The following is a 13,851-nucleotide window of genomic DNA, read 5'->3' as shown; positions in this document are numbered from 1 at the left end:
TCCTCCCTTCCTTCCTTCCTCCCTTCCTTCCTTCCTTCCTTCCTTCCTTTCTCCTCCTCCTCTTGTTATTCCTCCTCCTTCTCTTCTTGTTTTTTTAAACATATATTTTATTGATTATGCTATTAATTTGTCCCATCCCCCCCTATTCCTCTCTGCACTGCACCTCCTCTCACACATGCACCTGCCCCTTAGTTCATATCCGTGGGTCATACATATACGTTTGTTGGCTTCTCCATTTCCTATACTATCCTTAACCTCCTGGTCTATTTTGTACCAAACTTTTATGCTTCTTAATCCCTGCACCCCACTCTCCCCTTCCTCCTCCCCACTAATAACCCTCCATGTGATCTCTATTTCTATTATTGTGTTCCTGTTCTAGTAGTTTGCTTAGTTTGTTTTTGTTGTTGTTGTTGTTGTTTTTAGGTTCAGTTGTTGATAGTTGTGACTTTGTTTTCATTTTACTGTTCATATTTTTGATCATTTTCTTCTTCTTAGATAAGTCCCTTAAACATTTCATACAATAAGGGCTTGGTGATGATGAACTCCTTTAACTTGACCTTATCTGAGAAGCACTTTATCTGCCCTTCCATTCTAAATGATAGCTTTGCTGGATACAGTAATCTTGGATGTAGGTCCTTGCCTTTCATGACTTGGAATACTTCTTGTCAGCCCCTTCTTGCCTGTAAGGTCTCTTTGGAGAAATCAGCTGACAGTCTTATGGGAACTCCTTTGTAAGTAACTGTCTCCTTTTCTCTTCTTGCTTTTAAGATTATCTCTTTATCTTTCATCTTGGGTAATGTAATTATGATGTGCTGTGGTGTGTGCTTCTTTGGGTCCAACATCTTTGGGACTCTCTGAGCTTCCTAGACTTCCTGGAAGTCTATTGCCTTTGCCAGATTGGGGAAGTTCTCCTTCATTATTTTTTCAAATAAGTTTCCCATTTCTTGCCCTTCCTCTTGCCTACTGGCACCCCTATGATTCAGATGTTGGAACGTTTAAATTTGTCCCAGAGGTTCCTAAGCCTGTCTTAATTTTTTTGAATTATTTTTTCTTCATTCTATTGTGGTTGAATGTTTATCTCTCCCTTCTGCTCCAAATTATTGATTTGAGTCCTGGTTTCCTTCCCTTCACTGTTGGTTCCCTATACATTTCTCTTCATTTCACTTTGCATAACCTTTACTTTTTCCTCCATTTTGTGGCCATACTCAACCATTTCTGTGAGCATCATGATTACCAGTGTTTTGAACTCTGCATCTGATAAGCTGACTATCTCTTTTTCACTTAGTTCTATTTTTGGAGCTTTGATCTGTCTTTTACTTGGGCCTTTTTTTTTTTTTTTTTTTTTTGGTCTTTGTGTGCCTGTTACGTTGTAAGTGGCAGAGCCTTAGGTATTTGCCAGGGCAGGGCAACCCTCTTTGCTGCTTCGTGGTGCTATAAGTGAGGGAGGGGACAAAGAGGGAACAATGCCACTTGCTCAGCTCTTGGCCAGCTTTCAGTCACTTCCCCCTGCTACCCACAAGCAAATTGGGCCCTTCTGGTGCTGATTCCTGGGTGGGTGGGTTTGTGTATGTTCTAGGACCCCGTGGGTCTCTCCAATGAATTCTCCTGTGAGGCTGGGAGTTACTCCCACCACAACCCCCACAGGTTTTTATCACTAGAGGTTTTGAGGCATTATTTCCCAGTGCCAAAACCCTGAGTTGTGCAGTCTATCTCACTCCCCGGTTGTTCCTCCCAGTTATCCACGTGCAAATGTGAGACTGCCTGTGGGACCATCCATCTGCCAGCCTCCCCCTTGCTCTGCATTCTCTCCACTCCGGCTGCCCATCTCTGCCCCTCCTACCTGCCTGAATGAGTGTTTCTTCTTTAACTCCTTGGTTGTGGGACTTCCATACAGTTCTATTTTCTGGCAGTTCTGGTTATTTTTTGTTTTAAAATTTGTTGTTGTCCTTCTTTTGGTTGTACGAGGAGGCAAAGTGTATCTACCTATGCCTCCATTTTGCCCGGAAGTTGTCATCTTCTTCCTCTTCCTCCTCCTCTTCTTCTTTTCTCTCCCTTCCTCTCCCCACCCCCATTCCCTGTCCTTGGTTAATTCTGTTTAATTAATTTCACAAGTATTTACTAAATTTTGGGTAAATATCCATAATTACTGGGTAAAGCCACATGGAGTTTATGTACCCCACAAAGATGATCTACCCATCAAGGTCTCACTGCATAAAGTTGGGAGACAGACACATACATGTAAGACAATAAGTTGAGGTGAAACAGAAGCACACACAAAGTAATATGAGAAATAAAGGATAAGGATAATGGCTAACATAGATTGAGTTTTTAAAGTATGCTAGGCACTAGATTAAGAGCTTTACATGGATTTCCTCATTTAATCCTTACCACAGCCCTATGAGGCAGGAACTAGAATCATTCTCATTTTATAACCAGTTTACTAGTTAACTCTGTCACCTAGCTAGTTAATGGCACAACTAGGTTCTCACTTCTGCCTGGTGTACTTTTCCCTCTCTCCACCTCTCCAAGTCCCATTTTGGATGCTACTGAGCAGATCCCACCTGGTCCATGAACCTTCCCAGGAATACCTGTTTGGAGACAGTGGAACCCAGTGGAAGTGCAGGTATCTCAACATCAGACATGCCTCCTACACTATTTCTGCAATTTCCCTCTGGAGATGAGGTGGAAAAGCTTGTTTTCAACACCCTCCCCCCTCCAGAGGATTTATTTGCATGTCTCAGGAAGGGCTTCCCAGAAACAGACTCTAAAATAAGGATCCACATGCAAGTGATTTATTGAGGAAGTACTCAAGGGGAAACCCATGAGCAGAGTGGAAGAGGCACGGCAGGAAAGAGAAAGAAGCTCAGCAGGGGACTTCTCAGGCATAGCTTCAGCTGTCCCCAGTGAGCCCTGGTGGATAAGCCTAACTGCAGGCAATGAGCTGGGCTTTCACAGCCCCCTGTCAGTGAAGGTGCACCCTGCACATAAAGCCCCAGGCTTTCCTCGTGTGAAGGGAAAGAGCTCCAGTGGGCTTAGGGCAGTCCTGCAAAGAAGAGCTGCAGGCACTGGCTATTGGGAGAGAAATCACAGGGAGGAGGTTGGCGGGCGCTTGCATGCACACAGGGATCCATGGAGATGTGGAACACTGATCCTCCCTGCTATAGAGGGGCACACTGGAATCTCCACATGGGGGAAGAAGGGGAAGCTGACTGGCCATGCCCTTCCCTCCTCTATCTGGTCTTGCCCCACTTCAAGAAGTCCGTCCTAGAATTATTTAGTGGATTGGCTACAATGGCTTAAGAAGAGAGGACATCCAACAGGAAGTCTACTAAAAATAAATAGAAGTTATGTCCCAGGCACTGAGGGCCAAGCTGAAGGAGCCATTACCCATTATATAATGTCTGTTGGGTGGTAGCTGTGTGGCATGCATTGTGTTAAAAAGCTGCCTGTGATCTTTCTTAATCTTCACCCCTGGCTGTCTGAATCCAGAGCCCACACTCTTAATCACCTCCTTGTATATCTCTCTTTATGATGAGGTATATCAGTCAGAGTTCACTCAGGGGAGTAGAGCCACCATGCACATTGCAGAAATAAGGGAGTTATTAGAAATATGACTACTCAACCCTGGCTGGTACGGTTCAGTAGATTGAGTGCCAGCCTGTGAACCAAGAGGTTGCCAGTGTGGCATATGCCTGGGTTGTGGGCCAGGTCCCCAGTTGGGGTGCATCTGAGAGGTGTGAGAGGCAACTGATCCATGTTTCTCTCTCGCATTGATGTTTCCTTCTCTTTCTCCCTTCCCCTCTCTCTAAAATAAATAAATAAATAAATTTTTTAATATGAAATTACTCAACGGTGAGAGGAGCTGGGGAAGTACAGGGCAGGAGGGAATTGTGGGATGATTGGAGAGGAGTCACTGAGGTCTCAAGGGCTAGCTGGGATCTATCTGTGGGCACATCTGTCCGTCACAGTATCTGACAATGGAGATCTCCCCAGAGGAATTGATGAGGCTCCCGTATGCCTTCCAAATATCACTAGGTCCTCTTTTGGCCAACTCTAACTCTCACAGCCAGCCCTATCAGGAGGGGATTCTGTAAGTGTACCACCCAGCCTCACCAACTTGAGTCAGTATAATCCAGTGTTAGGGTGCCCAGTGATGCAGGCGGTGAAAGAATTCACAAAGAGAAGAAAATGTAAAGAATAAGGTTTTTGTTCACTCTCCAAGAAAGGAGAGGGGCCTCGTGTGGAGGGATATGCCAGCACTGAGGGGTGGGAGCTTTGAGCTTTTATTGGATTATAATTGGATTAAAAAGGGTGAAGAGGCCGCTCTTTTGTGGCTCCTGGGCTGTTAGGACACTGTAACAGGGGCTGCAGTTTGTTCAATGTTTTCTTCTGCCCGTGGCTGTAGGGAGTCATTAGTTCTGTTCTTGCTTTACAGTAATTTCTAGTCCTGGGGACAAGCTCAGAAGAGTAAGATGGCAGTCATGTTTAACAAGGTCACAGGCCTGCTCAGCAAATGGTGTCACAATAGCAGATGGCTCTGGCTTTACCCTTTCGACCAGCACATCAGAATTTCTTTAATGTAGATGAGAATATAACTGACCAGACATCCAAGAAGCAGAGGAAATCAGGGTCACATTTTTAACAGCTGCATAAGCATTTTTGTATATATGAGTCAGTATTTTATTTGTCACAATAGCTCTTACAACATTTGAAAATAATAATTTCTTCAGAACTGTACTCCAAGGACTAAGCAGAGTGCATGGTACGTAGTACATGCCCAGTAAATATTGGATGAAGGAATGATTCTGAACGGCTAGAGTTCATGTAGGACAATGAGCTCTTACTCATAAACTCCTGCAGATATCTGACAATCCCTGAGGAGCAGGAAATGGACCAGTCCTCCAGGCAAGTGGGACATCATTCTGCATACCTAGTTGCCACTACTTTCTGACCTCTGGCCAACACCAGAGGTGGGATGATAACACCCTCTTTACTATACTTCTAGGAGGAACTAATCGCCATCATTTTTAGGTGTCTTCCTTGCTCACGACAATCCCTTTTTTTTAAAAGATTTTATTTATTTATTTTTAGAGAGAGGGGAAGGGAGGGAAAAAGAGAGGGAGAGAAACATCAATGTGAGAAACATCTGTTGATTGACTCTTGTATGTGCCCCAAATAGGGACTGAACCTCAGTCCAGGCATGTGCACCAGTCAGGAATCAACGGGCAGCCTTTTGCTTTGCAGGATGACACCCAACCAACAGAGCCACACTGGTCAGGGAACAAAGATCCTTTTAATTGCCCTTCTTCCTCCCGCATATGGGTGGGGACCTAACACTCCGGTTTGTTCCATGAGACCCTATCTTTTGGGCACAATGGGCCAATCAGTTTCTCTCTTCTGGGAATTTGGAATTAAGACTAAGAAAGATATTAAATTTTTATGCATGGTATAACATAATAAAAGAAGCATGAAGAAATGAAGGGGAATAAAAGAATTATGGCTAATATTGAGATAACTGACAGACAATTCAGGCAAAAAAGCATTTTAGTTTCTTACTTTATACAATACATCAAAAAAACTTAAAGCTTTTAGAAGCAAGAAATAAGCAAGAAGCAAGAAATACTTCACAGAGATGAAGTATTCAGAAAGGACTCATGCAAAATATATAATGAACAATAACAGTGAGTAAAAGACACAGTCAGGAAAAATGGGCACAGGATTTGAACAGGTCCTTCACAGTCGAGGTCACTAACATGGTCAATAAACACGAGAGGGTGTCTTACTTCCTTACTTGTTGGGAAAATGTGAGATAAAACTATAAGAAGATACCACACTATACAGCAGAATGAATAAAATGAAAAAAACTGACAATACCAACTGTTGGTAAGAATGTGGAACCAGAGCATGTGCTCAGTCATTGCTGGTAGCAGTGTTAACTGGTACAATCCTTGTGGAACTGTTTCTTATTTGGAATATTTACTAAAGTTGAGCATACAAATAGCCTATCGCATAGCACTTATGCTCATAAGTATCTACCCAAGAAAACTGTCTATTTATTTTTATCATAATACGTATTCAAGAATACTCATAGCAATGTCATTCATAATAACCCAAATCTAGAAACTCTCCAATGTCCGTCAATAGTAGAATGGATAAAAAACACTGTGGTAGAGTGGCGTAGTGAACTACTACCCAGCAATGAGAATGAATAAACTACAACTCCAAGTATAATATATAGCAATCTCACTGATACTATGTTGAATGAAATCAGTACTCACTATATAATTTCATTTATGTAAGGAACAGGCAAAACTAGTATCTGCTGGTGGAACTCAGGCTATGGGTTACCTTTGGGTGGGGGAGGGGTAGTCACCGGCTAGAAAAATGGATTGGGGGCGCCGGCAGTGCTCTCTTTCGTGATCTCGATCCGGGTAACAAAGGTGTGTGTTCAGTTTGTGAAAATTTTCATTAAACTGTGCACTTACGATACATGCTCATTTCTTCACTACATACTATACCTCACTACAGTTTTTAAAAAATAGTAACTGAGGAGCAGGTTAGTTGCCTGTCTGCACAGAAGTCTGCTGACAACTTCCTCATTTAACCTTCACAGAGACCCCGAGGGCAATGAAGCAACGAAAACATGGGGGCCCAGAGAGCCTCTCAAACTTTTTTGGATTAATATTTTCCAAGTCTGGGTTTACATAGATAAAAAAAAAATGTAAGTAGTAATTTTACACGGAAGTGGCTTGGAAAAGGGGGTTGGGGAATGGGACAGACTTCAGCGCTCCACCTGGGTTATCCTAAATAAATTTACAATCTATTTTTAAAATAACATTTTTAACATATAAATGTCACTTCGACCATCAATATAGGAAAAAGGAGTTGATTCCCAGGTTGTGCTTGCTATGCAAAGAACTTCAAGACAGGTGTCCCAGCAACTGACCTCTCCCCACCCCTTTGCACCCAGGTCGCTGTTTCCTAAACGCTCCCACCTCCAAGAGTGGTGTCTGAATGCGGGTTTGCCTGTTGCCTTTAGTGGTTTAAGCGTGAAAGGTGTAAGCACCCCCTGACAACAGGTCATCAATCTGGGGTCGGTTGAGACCTTTGGATGTGGCAGGACAAAGCCAGTCAGGGCCTCACCCAATGGCAGCAGCTCAGAACCGGCCCTGCTCCTCTGCAGAGCAGTTGTCCACCGACAGCAGGACACGGGTTTTATACACCAGCTCGTTAGTTTCTCTCTACCCAGCCTCTGCCTTTTACGAATCTCGTTCAGAATCCCCATCACTTCACAGCCGCCCCGCTCCTCACCCGCGCTGTTCACGCCCACAGAACCCAATATATCAAGTTTAAACCAGTTCCAGTCACATCCGAGCCTCCACCCACTTTATTCTAATGGAATTTTTGGCTACTGTGCAAATCGGTTGAGCGAACGTTTATTTATTCATTCAAGAGACAAAGTAGGAAGTGGGATGTAATCGAATTCTTTTGTTGCTTTATTAAATAAGGTGCCAGCGCTGTGCTGCTGCGTTGCAGGGAATGGAAAAAAAGTTAACCTGTGTAATTTATCACTTTGCATCATTTTCCTACTTAAAACAGTCCAATCTAATAAACACCAGACAACAAACACCTGGGGAAAAAATACCTTGTTTGAAATTACAATCATTTTGATTTGTCTTTACTTATGAAAATTATCTTAAATGTATAAAAATGCAAAGGAGATGGCATTATTAGAATTCTTTTGAAGTTGGAAAGTTATTTTCCAATGTGCAAATATAGAAAGGTTAATCACGCCCTTCCAAGACTAGTCGTCAGCAAACTTTCCCCGCATCCCAAACTAGGCTTTCTCCCAACCCTTCTCTACAAACAACGCGAGAACAAAGAGGTCCCCCCCACGGCCCCACCTTCTCAGTCAGATCAACCCCACCCACTTCCTGCCTGACGTTCTCGTGACGTCAGAGGTGCGCCGAAGCGCGTGGGCGGCTGCCGCAGGAGAAGAGCGGAAGTGCTCTCGGCGGAAGTGCTGGTTGCGCGGTTCCTGGCTAGGATGGTCTCGGGCAGGCTGTTTGTAAGGCTGCTGCGCGCACTTTCCAGTTCCATGTCTCAGACCCCCCTCGAGGGTGTGCCCCTCTCCAGGGGGCTGCACGCGGGGCGCGAGCCCCGAAGGCTCTCCATCGAAGGCAACATTGGTAAGGGCCGGAAAGGGGCTGCCAAGCCTTGGCCTCCGCTGAGCAGGTGTCCGAGAGGTTGGAGAAAGGGAGCTGGGCCCGGAAGCCCTCCCCTCGCCCCTCCTCCTTACCTCCTCCCCCGGTTTACTGCGGCGGGACTGCTTGTCTTGACCTGCTAGGGCCATTCCCCTCCCAAAATGCCCCGTGGACTTCTGTGTCTTTGATATTTAGAACGTCCTTCCTCAATACTGCCCCACAGGGACATATAAGCCACGCAGTTTGTAGACAGGACAAGAGTTCGACTAGCTTGTAGGAATAGCGATCAGTGAAAGCGACAAGAAGCTCGAAGTAATTTCTATGTTTGAGGGTTGCCAGGTTTAGGAAAAAGTAAAAAAAACAAAAGGATGCCTATTTAAAATAGGTCTTCGGATAAGGAATAATTTCTTAGTGCAATTGTGTGCCATGCAATATTTGGGGCACACGCTAAAAAAATCAATTGTGTGTAACTGGGTGTGCTGTATTTTATCTGGCAACTCCTCGCTAAGAGAGTTCTTCGCCTTCAGTCATTCAGGCACCGCTTTCACTATTTTTGCCACATTTCTGTTAGTCCCACTGTAATTTATTAACGTTTTTCTTAAACTCACTTTTTAACCTTAAAAACATGTATTAAGTTAAAAAACTGTTACAAGAGCAAATAGAAACTCAGTATCTTAAAAAGTAGTTAAAAACTGAATGAAAACAAAACATTTTGGTTTAATGTTACTAAGTTCTGCCTTGATACTTTCACGTGCTAACTTCCTGAGACCTAGAAGAGGATTAGCAGTGTTCAGTGCCGAAGGCATACTAGCAGTAAACTGAGATTTCTCCGTTTATTCATTTCTCAAATAACCCTTTGAGCCATGTCTGCAGGCCAGCAGTGCTGTTGGCCCTGAGGCTGCAGCAGTGAAGGGAACAAATAAATACCTGTTCTCATGGAACTTAAGTAGGGGGAGACTGACAGTGAACACTATAAATTAAGAAAAGTAAACCATATACTAGGTGGTCATGAGTGTGATGAAGAAATTCAGGGATTGAGGAAAGTTGCAATTTTAATTAGGGTATCAAGACAGTCAAGACTTGGAAGATGATATTTGAGCAACACCCTGAAGAAGGTGAGGGAGTGAACCATGTGGATAACTGGGAGGAGACTCTGCCAGGCGGAGAAGACCAAGTGCAAAGGCCCTGAGGTGGACAGTGTGTTCAGGGAACAGGAGAGAAGCCATTGTGGCTGGAGTGCAGTGAGCAAGAGGGAGAGTGGGAGGAGGGAGGGGTGGCCATATTGCATATAGGCTTTGTAGTCCTCAATGCATGTCTACGCTGAGTAAGACAGGAAGCCATTGGAAGGTTGGGATAGTCAGGTGATACAATTTGACTTAGGTTATAAAAAGATCAGTCTGGCAGATACGATGAAGGTAGAAAGTTCAGGAGATTATTGAAATGGTGAGTTTCAGTGAGTTGGACCAGGGTGGTAATACAGGAGGTGGTGAGAAGTGATCGGATTCTAGTTCGTTTTATGGTAGGGCTGACTAGATTCGTTAGCAGACAGACATGGAGTGAGATAAAGAGAGGGTTCGGTGATGACTGCAATCATTTTGGCCTGAGTAACTTGAAACATGGATTTTGAGGCAGGGTGGTTTCAAGATTTTGTTTCTAGGCATGTTGGATTTTTACATGGTGGTTAGATATCTACAGGTAAGTGGAGCTGTTGAATAGGCAATTGGATGTGTGAGCCTGGAGTTACAAATATAGTACATATTTATATCCAGGAGACCGTGCGTGTTGATGGAAAGGACCAAGCCCTGAGTATGCAAATGCTAAAGAGATTGGGGAGGTGGGGAGGAGCCAGCAAGAGACTGAGAAGGAATCCGATCACTGAAAAACGAAAAGAGAATGATATCCTGGAAGCCACCTGAACCTGTTTGAGGAAAGGAATCATCAACTTTGTGATGCTCTCTCAATGGAGCTCTTTGGTGATCTTGAACAATTTTTAGGAGCAATAAAGGTGAAAGTCTGATTGGCGTAGGTTCAAGGAGAATGGGAAGTAAGGAATTGGAGACAGTGGGTCATGCAACTGTTCGGAAGCTTTCTTAGAAAGGAAAGACGTGGGTGGTAACTGAAATGGGAAGAGGGTTTCAGACCTTTTTCTTTTTCTAAGAGAAATTATATTTGTAAGCTGGCGGAATGGTCTGGTAGAGAGGGAGGAAATGGTGAAACAGGCGAGAGGATAGAATTGCTGGAGTGATGTTAGTAAACAAGGAATGGAATCTATAGCCCAAGCGGAGCAAGGTTGGTTTTAGCCGGAGGCACAGTTCATTTCTAATAATGGAGAGCATGGCAAATAAGTGAGTACTGACTTAAGTAGATTTAGTGGGAACTTACAGAAGGTCTTTTGGTTGTGTATGTTTTCTCAGGGAAATGGAAGAGAGTAACTGGGGGGAGCGTGGAAAGACATGAAGTATCCAGTGAGCGAAAGGGAGAAATACAGAATTACTGGGCAGCACTAAGGACGCATTTGGACTTCGTAGTCAAGAATTTAAAGTGGGACCAGCCACCTCCGCTGTGTGTTTCTCCAGGCAGATCAGAAACATTGGGAGAAATGAGAAAGGAGGGTCCTGCTACCTGCCCGATGGTGTTATCGAAGGTGTTCTGTACGGTACTTTGAGAAATATGCCCTCAAAGGAAGCTCTACCTTAGAGCTCAGAAAACTAAAAAGTACTTTACAAAATAAGTGCTTTGGACAGGCCATCAGGTGAGGTGTGAGCTGCCTGTCCCAATTTTCCTGACCTTTGCTTCTTAACATTTCCAGATTTCTGTGCTGCTTCCTTGCTTTTTCGTGCAACCAAGGCTCACTGAGTGTGTCCTATGAAGGGGAACACATGTGTGATACAACTCCTGTCCTTTAAGGAGTTCACAGCCAAGTGAAAGAAGCAAATCTCTAAACACGATTTATATGTCATGTGATGAGTGCCATGTTTGGGCATGGAAACTTGAAATCTCAGGGGTAGGGATTCCCAAGGGGGAGAAGAGGAAGGGTGTTCCAGGCATAGGAAGTAACCTTTGCCAAAGCAAAGCCTGAAGAAACGTGTAGTTTTAATGATAGAGAAGTAGCCGGATGTGCCTGGAGTTTAAAGGGCCCAGGAGAGGATGCCAGAACAAGAGGTGGGAAGGATAGGATCTGCCAGATGTTGAACATCCTTGTGGGCCGTGCAAGGAGTTTTCACCTGTAAGCAGTGAGAGGCTACTGAAGACTTCAAGCCAGTATGTGCCGTGACTAGATTAATTTTAAAAAGAAAATTGGCTAGAATGAGCAAATAGGAAGAAAGGTTCAGAAAGCCAACACTTTTCTTTGCATGTCTTGTTTGCTGTAGTACCCATAATGCCTTGCATGCAGTTGGTTGAATGATTAAATAAAAACCGTTTGGAGTAGACAGACTAATTCTGTGGCTCTTACAGTAGTTGGAGGGAGGAAAGATGCAGGCCTGCACAGAGGAATGGAGAGGCAGAGAAGTAAGTGCTGGTTTGAGAGGGATTTTGAAGCAGGATTGATAGGCCTTGGTAGCCACTTGAAGGTGAGGGATAAGGACACAGAAGATGGCAATGAGGTTTATACTTTGGACACTGACTCTGAAAACTGAGGATGGGAATAAAAGAAGAAGAAATCGGGGGAGGTAAGAGAGAGATACAGAGTCCAGCAATAGTAACACTTGTTTCATTACAAACTCTTTTATTACAAAGTCATAAGCATGTAATTCTGTAACATAACAACATCATACTCAGTCACACCATATGACATTTAGGTGAATGTTCAAATTGCTGTCCATCTCGTGTGAGACATTCATGCACCCTCCCAACCACACTCAGGCAAGCCCCACTTTTGCCAGACCCTGTATTTTATGTGAGATGCCTTGAGACAGACAGAGATGGGTGTTCTGAGGTGGGTTAGAATATGTGCCTGGAGTCAAGAGTTGGAAGCTGAGATTTCTTATTGTTGACTTCAGGGTAATTGTTGAAGCCTTGGAAGTGAATGCAGTTGCCCGAGGAAAGTGACTAATGAGAAGTGGACTGGGATTCTTTAATCTGGCTCTCTCTGTATTTCCTGTTACTCTCCATCACCCCACACACTGATGACTCTCCCCAGACAAAATTAGTCACTGCCGCCTCTGTATGCTCTCATAACATTTTGTACCCACAACTGCTGTAGCACTTGAGTTCTGTTGAGATTGTTTGCAACATTCAACATCTTCCCTGGGCGTGTCACTTAGTGTCTTGTTCATCTTTCTGTCACCTGAACCTGGCCCCCTTCCTGACCCATTGTACTCATTCAGTGTTTGCCAGATGCTTGAATCCTATGCTGTGATACCCGTATGGAAGTTAGTCATTGGTACCCACAAAGGAAATATTTTAAACTGATTGTGTAATCAAAAGAGTTATTTGATATTGTAATCACAGGTGGCATCATTAAACAAATCAGAATGAAAATACCCAATCGGGAAACCTGAACAGAGCAAGGTCAGCCCCTGTCCTAACTGAAGTTAAATATCTTTAGCGTGGCTTTTAAAAAAGATTTTACTTATTTATTTTTAGAGAGAGGAGAAGGGAGGAAGAAAGAAGGAGAGAAACAGCAAGCGGTTGCCTCTCACACGCCCCCAACTGGGGACCTGGTCTGAAACCCAGACACGTTCCCTCACTGGGAATCCAACCGGCAGCCTTTCAGGTCGTGGGCCGCACCAGCCAGGGCTGGAGTGGCTTTTCTTGTACTGTAGTTCTCCTCTACATCTTGCTGCTTTGACCCTGCAGATGTAGCTAGCAGCATGTGTAAAGGAAATGGGTCAGTGAAGTAACAACTAATGGCAGCCAGCATGAGTTGTGAAGCCATAGGCCTGTGTGGTTGTAAGTGAAAAGCTTTATACCTAGACTTCCTTAAGGTCTAAAAAATAAAACACCTAGCCTACCTTTTTAAAGTATATTCTTCACCAAAGTATAGTATCACCTTTCAAATCCGTTATTTTATGATTACAAACCTAAATTGAAGAAAGGAGTGTTCTTTGAAATATTGTCAGTAGTCATCTCAGACTATTCTGACTTTGATTTGAAAGACCCTGCCAGAGAGGAGGAAGCTGTTTTGTGCTTTTGCAGTCTGGCGACTTGGACCTAAAGCAGTGGAGAGTTTCCCTATGACTTGTGTCCTCGGGCATTCAAGGTTAGTGACTTAAGATCACTAATACGCATCTTTAACTTTCATTGAGTATAAACAATTGGACAAAGACTCCAAGGTGGGGGGGCGAGACCTATTTATTCCAAATATTGTGAATTGGAGTCTACTTCTGTGATTCAACTCATTCCATGCATCCATCTCCATTCTTTGTACCTGGCTGGATACTCAGGGTGTAAAGAGAATAAAGTCAATCTGTGTCTTCAAAAAGTGAGCTTCCACTCTAGCTGGAGAGAGTGGTGAGTCAATAGCAATTACAGTGTAAAACCTTGGTAAACTAGAGCAGGCAGTAATTAACTCTGCCTAGAGATGAAGGAGGTGGAGACAGTTAGAGAAGGCAACAGTGAAGGGATGAATCAACCAGTGGGCAGAGTGGGGAGGAGGGCATTCCAGATCAGGAAGGGTTTCAGGGAGAATGGATGAGTTTGGGAA

At 43.9% G+C, this 13,851-nt stretch overlaps 1 protein-coding gene across 2 annotated transcripts in view; it reads left to right on the top strand.

The window, feature by feature from the left end:
* Positions 1 to 7,982: 7,982 nt before the first annotated feature.
* Positions 7,983 to 13,851, top strand: part of DGUOK (deoxyguanosine kinase) — a 31,754-nt gene continuing 25,885 nt past the window's right edge. Inside the window, exon 1 of one of the 2 annotated variants that reach the window (XM_024558479.4) lies at positions 7,983 to 8,189. In XM_024558479.4, the coding sequence (XP_024414247.1) occupies positions 8,048 to 8,189 (142 nt within the window). In that variant the 5' untranslated portion in view covers positions 7,983 to 8,047. The remainder of the gene's footprint in view (positions 8,190 to 13,851) is intronic. The other variant, XM_071221537.1, reaches the window with a different exon arrangement.

Source organism: Desmodus rotundus, chromosome 5, assembly GCF_022682495.2.
Source record: "Desmodus rotundus isolate HL8 chromosome 5, HLdesRot8A.1, whole genome shotgun sequence".
NCBI lineage: Eukaryota > Metazoa > Chordata > Mammalia > Chiroptera > Phyllostomidae > Desmodus > Desmodus rotundus.
This window is presented reverse-complemented; position numbering and strand designations above follow the sequence as displayed.